Source organism: Cyanistes caeruleus, chromosome 5 (genome assembly GCF_971803275.1).
Source record: "Cyanistes caeruleus chromosome 5, bCyaCae1.hap1.1, whole genome shotgun sequence".
Taxonomy (NCBI): domain Eukaryota; kingdom Metazoa; phylum Chordata; class Aves; order Passeriformes; family Paridae; genus Cyanistes; species Cyanistes caeruleus.
In genome coordinates, this window is record NC_141705.1 from 10946599 (window position 1) to 10960195 (window position 13597).

A 13597-nucleotide genomic window follows, 5' to 3' on the forward strand; every position below is an offset into this window, starting at 1 on the left:
TTTTGATTAATATTAGTAGTAAAAGTACTGCTACTTCAGGAAAACTGAGAAATCCACACCATTTTTCCTGCCCCAGGTAGAGGCATCTCTAAGCAGACCTGCCTATGTCAATCAGATGTATATGAAACACGTAGGTAGAGTCAGGTACCTACTGATGGAAAGGCTCCAGAGGCTCCAGAGAAGCATTAGACCACATGGGCACATCACTATCCACTGATCCACCTGTTGAATCTTCAGTAGAAGCCCCAGTCTCAAAATAAGTTGTTTCATTGTCTGTAACCATCATCTTTTGGATGGTATTATCAGGATACAAAACAAAAAAAGATCCTAGAACAAAAGCAGTTGAGCAGATGTCATTTCATGTAATGTTTTAGTGTCATATAAGCCCTGAAATGGTCTTCAAGAGTATCAGTAATATTAATTTAGAAATTAAAAATCTGATCTTTGTCAAGAATTTTCTTGCTTATTGTCAGATATTCATACATTTCTGTCTAGGGTGTCTTTCAGTAAAAAAAAAAAAAAAAAAAATGCAGAGATGATGACTTAATGAAGCACATACTCCCCTGCTGCACAAATAATCCACCTGTCCTGCCATCCTGTCTGGCAGTACCTGCAGGTGATGCTGCTTAGGAGAAGCACATGAGCCTGGCAATTGTTTATAATCCTTCTCCTGCACATCTTCAGAATCTCCAATAATATTAAGCAAGTTGGAATGCACATCCCTTCCTAATCCTTTTGGTATCCATTTATGCACCAGCTGCACATGAATTTCTTTAATCCCTCCATGATCTCACTGAACCTAATCTGTATTTGTTCCTTTCTTTTCTTTTTACAATGTGCATTTGGAGTGAGCAAATTTAAACTTCAACTTCACTAATTATTTGAATAGGTCTTAATGTCTGATATGAGGATTTTAAATAAAGATGCTTCCCTGAGCCTAGCCTTAGCATGTAGAGTCTTACCTTCCTGTACTAGCAGACTTCTGTACATCAAATTTAATGATTTTTCATTTATACAGACTTCAATACCTGCATCTTCCTCCTCTTGGGAATATAGCCAGAAAGACTGGCCTAGGAATAAATTCTCCATGCAATGATTTATAAAACCTAGGAAAAAGAAAATCCAGTTTGTTTGTTATTTTACAGCATTTCACAAAAATACAAACTTTCAGAGAGTTAGAGACTATTCCATTATTATTTAATGCACAGTGTATAAATCACAAAATTGTGATCAACAAGTTCCCAGAAATTGTGTGCCATTTAATACAAATTAATATATTGAACTATTGTATGGTGAAACAACTTTACCCAGTGAGTGGTAGGTTAGAAACTTCCATATTTCTTCAAAAGTTTTAAATGTCACCACTATTAAATCTTGGTCACTGTGAATAGACAGGAGTCTGGCCGAAAGCTCCTAAAAATCAAAACCAATACCTTAATTACGATTACACCAGATTTAAGCACAATTTCTTACTAGGTAACACTTAGGCTAAATACTATTCATTAAGAAGGATAAAAGAAAATAATCCAGGATTTTATCTGTATGAGATACCTGTTCTTTACCCTACAGGGAGCCAAATTTTAATCTGACTCTTGCTTAGCAATCGTACCAACAGTTTCAGTGAGGCGAATTTACAGAGGAAATGAAGACTGCACTGAGACTGAAGGTTTGTCTAATTCAGAAATATCTGTGTATAGTTATATGAATAACCACATAATCAAATGTATATATATATACATATATATGTATGTATATAAATATATATAGGTAAGCACATAGTAGTTCTTTCCAAGAATATCCTCCACACAGGGTGGTTCACAGCTTGGGATCTACCTTTGCCAGACATGTGGGCATTACTATTAAATAGCAGTAAGGAGATAGTTTGGGGCTTTTTAAACTTGAAATTTCTCATTTGATCACTGTAAGTTTTTAGGTTATACAATCTCCAAATCTAGATTACCCTCAGAGCTCTGAGCACACACAAACATGCAGCTCCTTTGATGCAACTTTGAACATGCTTCCAGTCTTTATCAGGAAGAGATATTGAATAATTATTTCCAAGTTTACTCTTTTTAGGTTAAAAAAATATACTGAAGTATTATTTTTATTTTTTTAAAGTTGCAGTAAGATATTTTTATCCTCATTTGTACTGGTTCACATTGCTAGAATAGCATTAAATTACACTTTTAACAAAGATAAGCAATGATAATTCTAAGTGTTAATGATGGATTTTTAAGTTATTCCAGAAATGCTAAAAGGAAAAACTACATAAACCTCCAAATAAGTGAAATAAAACCAAATTTTTATGGATTCTAGACAGAGAGGGGTAATATAGAGCCTGGTTGCACTCCAGTTTGTAGCTTAAAAGCAGGGCTCCTCAGTGATGCTGGCTACTGCCTTTCAGGGAAATACAAAGAACCGTGTAATTTATGGGACAAGTACCTGAATCACAGAGAATGAATGAAATGTAAAGCTAACAGGTATGATAACACTGCATCCTTGCTCCCATCACATTAAAACTGAAATGCAGCTTGAAACAATTGAAGGACTGATCAAGAAATTGAGTTTAACTGTAGGCAGCAGGGAAGAAATTGTCTCTCAAATTTTTTCTAGAATTCAGCTATGATGGGACTGATCTACTGATTTTATGACAGTTACCACACAATTTTAAAATATCTCTGAATTAATTCTGTTTAACATCCATATTTTCAATTCACACAATCTGAACACATTAAAGTATAAAAGTCCAACCCAGGCTTCTTCAGCAGTCATGTCTCATCACTGCTTTGATCTTCTGCATGCACCTTTCTACACTAGTTTACATATTAATGAGAGCCTGAAATCTATTAATAAATTGCCAGCACATGCTAAAGTATGTCAGCCTCAGGGGCTTCATGCCCTGCTGAATATCAAAACAACATTCTAACGAAGCTTAACATTATCAATCTTGTTTCCTTCAAAGCCTTTTCCAGTCTGTTTCTAATAAGGCCACAAACCTAGTCCATTTGTTTGCTCTTTTCCTTTACATCCCAATCCCATCTTCCTTCCTCCATCTCCTCCTATATCCAATCCAGAGTGGAGAAGCAGAACTACAGACTGTTTGCACAGCCACAAAGTCAGCAGTTTGGTGATGGGGTGGTCACAACACGTGAAAGGAAGTGGTGTAGAAACGTGTTTGTATAAGTCAAAACCATAACTAATTAAGATTTCAGTAGTTTGGTTTGCTAGTGAAGGAGGCTGGAACACATGACACAAAAGATGACATACCAGAGATTAAATGCTATCATTCTGATTTTTTTTCCAAGATGGAGAAGGAAACTAGCCTTTATTCAAAGTAAACCTTATTGTTTGTAGAGGACAGGTTTCCCATATGCAAAAAAAATTAAAGACAGCAATAAAATTTGTCCAACAATTGTATGCTATTTAAAGTTATGGCCATTTAGCCCTAGGAAGTCCAATGCTTAGGCTATTCTCTTTCAGGCTTCTCTGGCTTAGCAGTGAGCTTCCCAGGAAATTAAATAAAAATTTAATAAATTAAATTTTATAAAATAATATATATATTATATATAAAATAAATCCAAGCATCTAGAAACTGAAGTGATGAGTCAATAAAAGGACAAATTAAAATAAATCAAAGCCCCATTATTTTCCTTGATGTTCAATTTGATGTTCCAGTCTTTTCCAATAATTCAATATTTCTAATGCCCCTAAATGTTTTCAGGCCACAGGAACTGGTCACTCAAATTCAACCACCCAGCATGTAGATGGAAATAGGACCCAAATATCTTGCAGACTATTTCAGTAGCACAGGGGGTCTTATCTGAATAAATAAAACAATTTCCAAGCTATTGACTTACACTGAAGACAGCCATCACCTCCTTGCTGTCATTTTCCAGAAGACAGAGCTGCCCTCTGAGCTGTCTTTGGAGCCTGGGATCAGGACACCCACTCTTCCTTTTTACCATTGTTAACTTCAAGGAGATATCTGGAGCAAGATATCCATTTTCAGTACTACAAGCTTTGTGAATTAGCTTTGGAGAGCCAGAAAATGCCTCAAAATCATAGAAAGCACATTAGGATATATTTTTTCAGCTTCAGACACAGGCACACAGAACACTGATTTACTGCATATTTCTTTTACGTTTTTATTATCCTATAGCTGTAGGAGCCTAACGTGAAACAATTTTGAGAGACAATACTTATGGATGGAGGAGGAAAAAAAAAGAAAAAAGCAAGTAGATTGGAAATTTATCATTTTAGACAGCTATGGGCATTACAAATATGCCCAGATCTCCAAATATTGCATGCATATCAAAAATCAAAGCAAACCAATACTGGCACAGCAAAAAAAACCCCTGAACAACAGATAGTTTAGCATGTTACAACCCTTCACACTAATCTTAAATTCATAGCTATCTGACATGTCACCCCCACTACTACAGAAGTCTTTTGTAAATCAAATATTGTAAAAGCTGTTTCTCAGCTGAGCTAGTTGAACAGTACCAACCAAGTTAAATAGTCCAACTAAAAGCTCACATAGATGATTTTCCCAGCACATCTAAAAGCAGCTAGATACCTATTCCCAAGCTCTCTGCATCTGTTTATTAGAAGCTTTTACCACAGCTAAGGGTACAGCTCCTGGCAGCTTCTCTCAGATAAAGAGGGTCTTGGATAAAGCTGCTTTCATTCCACATTAATTCATTCATTTAGCTCAATAACAGTAAATCATAAGTTTTCAGACACCCAGATGGGCACATATAAGCCAATAATACCCAGTCAGGAGGAATTCCAATTGCAAAGTATGTAAATAGGTCACATTTCCAGCAATATGGGACTGTTGTGCATACTAAAATATTCCCCCTCCTCTGAGTTTCACGCTTTAATCCAGTAAAATAGATGTTTTTCACACTATAGTCTAATATGCTGTATCTTGATCTGTTCCCAGAGGGCTTCCTACCCATGTCTGCAGGAGTTTTACCATGACTTGCACCTAAATTACTCATTATTTTAAGGTCAAGAAGAGCGGCTCGGAAATACAAACCTGTGTTACTGAATTACAAGGCCTCTCCCTTTAAGCTGTGGTCACATAGGACACAAACTAGAGTCCCTGAATGTTGTTCAGATCACTGCTAGAGCAGAATTACTGACCTTTTCATTTTACCTGAAAACATAAAACATACTGGCACAAGGGAAGACTAACTGGAAAATGTAAATGTTCATTTTACATGATCAAATTGGTTTTGAGGTAAAGAGGTAATGGTAGACACAATCTTTTTATAGAAAGCTAATGCTAATGAAAAAATTATTACATTGTATTAAAACAACAAAATAACAGCTATTTCTTCCAAAAAAAAAACCCTATAATAATGCCTTATAGAGATGACATATGGTCTAAAACCCCATTATAATCTCCTGTCTGCTTCTATGATCCCTGACCCATACCTCCAGTTACAAAGAACCCAAATTCTGTACACAGCAAGACAAGCAGGTACATAAAGTACAAGTAATTTGACTAGAAATAACCATATGCCTGGGGAAGTCTGCCACTGATGTGATTTGTCAGGTCAAGGCAGAGAACAGCTCAGTGCTGGTTTTGATGGCACAAGAAGGGAAATGTGCCAAGACCCTCAATTCACAGTGCCTGCCATCAGCTCTCCAGAGGTGAAGCCTACTGAACTCACTTACTGAAAAACTCAATTGACACTTCACTGAAAATACAGCATCAAAAACAATAAAAATAGATACTTGGAAAAGCCACAAACTTTAAGACATTTGAAGGATTGAAGAGCATATGTAAAATAAGCAATGAACATTTTATTTGCTTTACCATTTTTTTTCTAACCAGTAAAATATAGTACATAAATTATTTCTGGTTTTTATAGCAGTTGCTCTCTCTTTTTGTGAGAGATTCTCAACAAATCTTATGTACAAGTTGGTCACTTCACAGGTGCCATGAAATACATTATAAACCTTACAGGAGTGATGACTGCAAATGTTGATGTAGTTGAGTTGTCTCAAAAATAAAAAGTAAACTATGAGAAAAGCATTATAATATAAAGATAGGATGAGGGAAAAAATGCCTTACCAGTTGGAAAATTCTCTGCCTGACTGGGAAAGGTCCTTGAACTGACATTCACGCATTTTTCACTTGGAGAACACTCTATTACAATAAATGAAAGGAATGGTTATGTGCCTTTTCTAAGTCTTACAATTCACACTGAAAAAAATCCACCAAAATTCCCCTTGCTTTCTAAGGATTTGATGCATCAGATAATTCCTAAGAGAGTATAACTATTTTCTCCCCTTCCTGCTATATAGTTCCCAGACCCAGCAAAAAGTATCTGCAGAATATTGCTTTCCTCCTGTGCTAAAGGGGGAAGTTAAATCTTTATTGCATCATTTTGATGTGAAATTTCAAGATGGAGAATTGGTTGAAAAACAGGTCCTTAGGAAACAGAATTCTCATTTGGGAGGCAGCAAGGGTCAGACCTAATTTTCTCTTCCCTCACACCTATACTAAAAATGGCTCCCACTGATGCTCCAATGGCATAAATTGCTGTGCCTGTTGTACCAGTTAACACATGGAGAAAAATAACTCTTCTCTTTATCTGTTACATGTGTATGTAATACATGCATGGGGCTACTGTAAAATCAAGTGATTTGAATTTTCAGAAAAAATATCACAAATAAGGTATGTTTTGTATTAACAGTAATCTCTTTTTTTCCTTTAGCCTATGTTTCTTCCTGTCCTTCAGGGAATGATATATTTTTATGCCGATAAAACACCTACTGCAACCACTTCCATTTTCTCAAGGCTCCCTGGGCAAATATCAGTGAAGACAAAGCATCATATTTCTATGAATAGAAGAGAAATAGATCTCTCATTTTTTAGTAGAAAATTTCTGAGGCAATTTTCATGTATCCCAAGACATTATCCTATGAAGTTCTGCTTTTTTAAAAAAGCCCTGTAATATAGCAGGACATGGAAATTTCAAAGTCTTTTGCATCTTCCCTCAAGTGTATCTATGAATGTTACACGAAACAAGTCATGCAAATAAATAAGGATACATAAAACAGGGTTTTCCCACCTTACAAGGAAAGCAAGTAAGCACTGAAAACATTGTCTTTAAGGCCTATTACTAGCACATAATCTAAAAACTTAAATCTCCAAATCCTTTAGCTTTGTATAGTTTTGGTTGGGTGTTTGACAGAAGCATTGGGGTTGGGGTTTTATTTTCTTAATATGGACTATATGATGCTTGTTTTTAAATAGAAATTTGATAGTGGGCTCACCACAGTGCAGGCTGACTGCGTTTAGGAAACATTTTAAATTTAAGTCCCCTAGAGCTTCTGGGACCAGACTTACCTGTAGTTCTACTTTTCCTGGTTATAGTCACAATTACAAACACAGAAGTTGTCAAAACTTTGACAACATGTAATCACTTTGATAATAATTTAATAGTTGGCAAGGACAATAAATTAGCATATGTTTTTGATATGTGAACTATTTTCACTATTATTTTGATATTAAAAACTATAAAGTTCCTTGAAAGGTAGTTATCAAGACATTAACGTCCATTTCTGTGACTTTTAGAAAAGGGCAAAGGCTATCAGCAAGCATTTGAATTACTCATCAGTTTAATATAAAATAATAGTTTGCTGTTAAATTCGAGTAAAAGGGTAAGAGTTACTATAAATACAGTTTGAATATGTTTAAACTGTTTAAAGTACTATAATTAGGTTCAAAAACTTAATATGAACTCCTACTTGGTGGAATGTCTTGCATTCTTCTTGGAAAGCTAAAGAGCAACTTTATACTATTCTGGGATGCTTGTACATGTCTTTGATGTCAGAAGCATTGCAATTGTGGACAGAAAGGCATAGCACAAGTCACAGGACATATACTTTTAAATGGAATAGTTTTTTTCCATGATTGTTTGAAGTATTTTCACATTAAGAAAGCTCTTGAACCTACTGTAAACAAAGAGCCTAGCCATTGCCATCTACCTATGTCACTCTACTCCACTACCCAAAAAGTCCTTCCAACTTGCAGGATTTTACCCCACAAAGTAGGTTTTCTTCTGCACAAAGGTAGTACTACACCTCTGATGAAAAAGGAACTTAAAAAAACTATTAAAATAGAAACTTGGTTTCTGAATCTTATAGATATAGCAAAAAGTGCTAGAAAAAAAACTTCTATTTCAATACCTTGGCTCTTGGGTTCTGATAATTTTCATCTCCTTTTATCTTACTAAAAGATAATCCATTTGCCTGCCCCAAGTGAATTTCAGTGTAGATTGTTCAATAGTCCAATCTATGCAGCGTTTCTATGGAAGAAACATAGCTGCTTATATTTAAAAAAACCCCATCTGGGTTCTGTGATTCTGTGAAAAACACATGACAGTTCTCAGCTTGTGCAGCATTCAAAAACCACAGTAATTCAAGCATGAGGAGTCGGGAGCAGAGGCACCAGGATGTATTGTTGAGGTCTTACCCGTTTGTTCTCGTGACGTGTCCATCCCATCTCCATCGCTGACAGAGCTGATGGCAGCATTGCTCTCCACATGTTTGTGGCCACACCTGCACATTCCCTGCTCTGTTTCTTCCCCCTCCAAATTCCTGTCTTGCTCTCCCTCCAGAGCAGGGACAATGGTGTTAGTGCTGAGCAGAGATGTGCCACCAGCCACTGCCAAACTCTCCATAATTTAAAATTCCTCACAGTGACACAATGAACATTATCAACAACCTGAAAGGGGAAAATAAAAAAAAAAAAATCAATAACATTCTCTTAAAAAAGCATCAGAAAAGATGAATATATTCAAAAACTGACCATCTCCTGCAGGAGTTATTTTTAATTATAATATGGGTTAAAGATTTTTCTATGGGCTTCTTTCTGAGGAACTGTTGTGTAACACCCAAATTTATCCCAGAAAAAGCTCCTGCAATGAGGTGGCATCACTGGTTTAGGAACAAAGCAATAGACTTGGCTAACAGCAACAATCCAAGGCCTGAAGTGAAATGTACTTGTGCCCACTGCTAATTATTCATTCTTGGCCAGCTATAAAGCTGAGCCTCCCAGGGATAACATCATTCACATTAACAGAGGAATTGCAGGGGAAAAACATCATTTTCTAAAGGTGACAAGAATGGAACAAGTACTGCATGCTGAATTCAAACAACAATGAAGGCTTATATAAATTCAGCTAAAGAATGAATCCTCCGCAGGAACCCACTGTGCAGGAAGACAGACATCCAAGGATCCAAGAATTACTTTGCAGCAAAGCAGAAAAATGAAGCCCTACTGAAGCTAGAGGCTGAGTCTGGCAGCAAGACTCCATTTGGCATGATCAGGAAGAGGGAGTAGAAATGGAAGTAGAGCACAAGTAGCTGAAAGTTTCACTGCTCCCTCCAGCCACTGAGGTGAGGCATCCTGCAATCCCATTTCTTGGGCACAAGTTACTTCAGGGTCAGGAAGATGCAGTCAAACCACCAGCCAAAGCATCTGCAAAGGACGTGACTCACATAACCAGAATACCCAATGATATTTGCACCCTTTTCCTCAGTGGGCTTTCACATGTCTCTAAATGATTCCATGAAGCCACAGGATAGATTTTGCTTTAGTTCTGTCATTTGGATTTAATTTGAATTCCTCTGTGCTTACTGCAGCCATACTCATTAATGATCTGCATTCATGATGAGTGTCCAAGGTTATGATCTTTGGAAAATGTCATCTCATTTGTTTTCCAGCAGAAACCAGTTAAATCTGAAGCTGTAGATGAAAGATGCACTTCTGCTCTGCTAAAGCCTCAGACTAGTGCCTGGTCAACCAGTATCTTCTTATGACCTGCCTTCAGTCTGGTCAAGAAATGCTTCCCTTCTCCCTTTACCATGAAATGAGATGTCCCAAAGCACATGCTTCTGGCTTTTTTCTTCACAAACCTGCCTTCCAACACTTTTTGCCCTCCAAGTTTCACATCATAAATCTGTAAACCTGAGCAAACCAAGTACCAACATGAACAGCACAACAGCAGCCAGGGTAGGCAGACACACAGCAGGATGTATCTGTACAACTTTCCTACTCTTTTACAGTCATTGAAACCTTTACCCAAATGAACACTTCTTGAAAAAACAGCGAACTATATATAGACCAAGGCAAGTTATGCAATTACAGAAAATTAATGAGGTATAGTTACAGGTTGTATGACCAGGTCAGAGAATTAAATCATAACCATATCTACCACAAGTTAATGAAGTATGAAGAAATCTAGGCTGGATTTTGCTTCAATGTTTTCATTGTCCCATTTTTCCATTTATTCAAAAGTGTCTATCAGAGTGCTAAGGCTGACTTTCAAAGGATGCTTTTGGTGCTTTATCACAGTTCTCTATATAAAGCTAGGTGTATATATGAATTTTTACACATATGAAACACAAGTGGTAACTCAAACACAAGTAATTTTTATTCTTTCTCTCACAAAGGAACAGTTTCATTAACATATTTGCTTGACACAGAGAAACTCCCTATCAGACTTGATGACCTAGTTATAAATGATTACAAATACAGGCCTGCCAAAGGCCAAACTCACATAACCAGGAATCTGCTTTTCCATTTATATAGCTGATCTTTTCCTTGAAGAAATGACAGTAGCTAACACCATTTTTTTCATTACTGTACCAGGATTATACGTAATGCATTCCAATTTCCAAATTTAGAAATTAAATACTTTTCTGCATGTGTTTTGTAAATAATAGTATCTCCTGTTGATTAAGATATAAATATTTTGGTATTAATGATAATTTAGTTCCAAGTGAGGTTGTTGACATTACATTATTCCATGAATCCAACCCCAGTGGTTATTTTTAGACCAGGATTACCCTTAATCCCAGAAATGAAATTCAGCATTCAGGTTATTTATTTTTTTTCCATAAGCTCCTGTCCACAAACAAAAATATCACCCTGCACAAAATTTTGGAAAACAAACATACTCTGACTGGAATATTAGAATTAAGTTGAATTGAAGAGATACTGATAAAATTTGCATCAGCTTCTGTAGGTATGAGTAACATATGTACAGGTCTGTGAATGAACTTAGAAAGCTTGGTGCTGTAAGAACAAGTAGGACATCTGAACAAATCAAAATGGATATAATCTCTTTAAGAAGATTCAGTCATAGAGCCTAAGCCAAGGGAAAAAAATCAGAATGAGTGAAAGAAAAGCAAAACAGGTATGTCCTTATGTATGTTTCCTCTGGGTTCCTCCAAGATGCACAGAAGAAAAGCTCAAAGCTCAAACATTTTTAGCAGCTGTGTTCTCCTCTACAGATTCCTTTCCCTTTTTTAGTGTTTGCCTTAACCACCAAATGTCAACCCACATGGCTATGTGTAAGTACTGAGAAAAAAATAGTAAACTTTCCTGTAGCTAGGCTCCTCATCTACCTAGGCCCTTTTGAATGTCTATCTAGCATCTAAATGTATTCTGACACAAACTTTGTCCCAAGTGACAAAGATTTCATAGAAATTTACATTATATCTTTGTGCTTTTATTGTTTGCCTTTAACTATCATGTAAGTACCCCAAGACACATAAGCAGAGCTAGATAATTATCCTATTTATTATGCCGATGCTTTCTCAATTATTAAACTGTTCCACCACAAATGAAAGCAGATTTAATGGCACAGAACCAGAGAAAAACATTCATCCAATATAAAACAGCTTTAGAGAATATTAAACTGCTGTGCTTGAGTCACTCTCATTATTAGAGATTTTTTCATAAACCTATAATGCTAGTAAGTATAAAGGTAAGTTAGCAACTAGCCATTTGTTGATAGCAACAAATACAAGATTAAGCGCTTCAAGATTAAAGATCTAGCTAAAGCTTGTCATCTCTAACTAGTTCTTACAGTTTACATTTATGTGTAGATTATGTGTACCAACTAAGCATTTTATTTATAATTTAGATAAAACTGGTTTTCTCATGCTCTTTGAGGCTTGACCAAAATATTCCTATTTGGTGCAGGATGTTAGCCATAGAACTTAATGATCTTCCTGTTTTTCTGAACCCAGAGCCAACCTTTACTCAAAATAAAAGCCATGTGGTGAGGCTGTGGCACTCCCCACTGCTCCTGGGGCAGCAGACGCTGGACAGCTCAACACCTCGAGTGCTGCTGGGTGCTCTGGTGTCCTCCCTGCCCACAGCCAGAGCTCCCTGGACACCAGGAGCGTGTCCAGCTCTGGGTGCTGCCCCACACACTGTCTGAGGCTCAGAAGGGCACTCCTCCTTCCCTGGCCCTTCTCAGGGCACAGCAGGCAGGAAAGGACAGCATCCAACAGCTGTTGAACATCAGGTGGAAATGAAACACTCATTTTCCTTCTGGAAGTTGAATAATTCCTTTATCATGCTTTTTTGTGTGTGGCTGCTTCCTTTTTTGCAGAGTGTTTTCAAACCTCAGCTAATCAGAAAAAAAATACATAGCTTGAGATTTTCCATGTAGGCTGAGGGTTGTTTTTCTCCCCTGTCCTTTTTTTTTTCTACTATTTTAAGAGGTATTGTGGATGACAGGAACACCAATTCATTCCCATTTAAAGCATTTTGAAGGAGAAAACAAATAATATTCACTGAATCAGATTCTCTCTCCCCCTCTAAAAGTAGATATTTCTGAGACTAGGACCAGGTATACAAAAATGGCCTTTATTGTAAATAGTGCCCAAAACCTGTATGCAATAATATTTTTTCATTCACCATCATCCCTCCAGGAGCCTCAGGACAATGTACTAATGACTTAAAGACCTGTCTTGCAACTCTACTGCACTAAGTTCATCTAGGTCATTTTCCCAAACTGACTCTAGAGTAGTTATTTTATTCCTTCCTTCCAGTTTCAATTAACATTTCACATTTTCTGTATTAAGCTACAAACATCTTAAAGCCAAGATCATTACAAACTTCTTCCTTAGAGAGTAAATCACAGATTCGAGCTCTATGAAATTCAGTCACAGCCATGAATGTAAGGAAAAAAATCCATATTAGGTTCTGTATGCTCAACAATTTTTATGCATTCCACAGAAAAGTAAGCAAATCTATAATCAGAGTAAACAAATTTAGGAATCTGAGTGTTTTCCAAATATGGAAGATTGACTCCTTTATCAAGGAAGTAGCTTTAGGTTAGTTAGCAATTCTCAGTAAACAATGTTGCAAGAAGTATTGTTCCCAGCAGGTCTACAAACAAAAAAGCCCTAGCAAGCTTCAGAGATGAAATAGATGCCTTTAAAAGCTTTAGCCCTCCCTAAGATTAATTTTCCTTCTATCTCAGTATCACTGAAATATATTTTCCATCCTCAACACAATTCTAAAAGCACCACATGTCCAAAATTTCCAAGTTTAGATATGGAAAATTGGAGACTAAACTCTGCAATCTCATAACTGCTTAAAAATAAGCATAAACTCTAGGGATACTTTTAAATTAAAATCAGATCACTGTTAGAAAACTATAAAAGGCATCTGTGAATCTCAGTGCTTCATTCTGAGTGCTCGATGTGACAGAATTTGGCCTGTGGCAGATAATGCAGAGGAATAAAGTAGGAGCTGTTGATACTGAATCGCAGC

The 13597-nt window shown here is 36.6% G+C and overlaps 1 protein-coding gene across 13 annotated transcripts in view; it reads right to left on the minus strand.

The window, feature by feature from the left end:
• SH3TC1 (SH3 domain and tetratricopeptide repeats 1) overlaps positions 1-13597 on the minus strand; it is a 32155-nt gene that overhangs the window by 14008 nt on the left and 4550 nt on the right. For 9 of the 13 annotated variants that reach the window (XR_015287456.1, XR_015287455.1, XM_086891140.1 and 6 more), the window contains exons 2-7: positions 8495-8746; positions 6086-6160; positions 3858-3985; positions 1308-1413; positions 963-1106; positions 153-327 (exon numbers count right to left, since the gene is read on the minus strand). Coding sequence is in view for 11 of the 13 variants with exons in the window: in XM_086891140.1 (XP_086747266.1) it covers positions 153-327; positions 963-1106; positions 1308-1413; positions 3858-3985; positions 6086-6160; positions 8495-8702 (836 nt within the window). In the remaining 2 variants the exon portion in view is untranslated. Of the gene's footprint in view, positions 1-148; positions 328-962; positions 1107-1307; positions 1414-3857; positions 3986-6085; positions 6161-8494; positions 8747-13597 lie in introns of all 13 variants that reach the window. The other 4 variants (XM_023925563.2, XM_086891142.1, XM_086891141.1 and 1 more) reach the window with 1 other exon arrangement.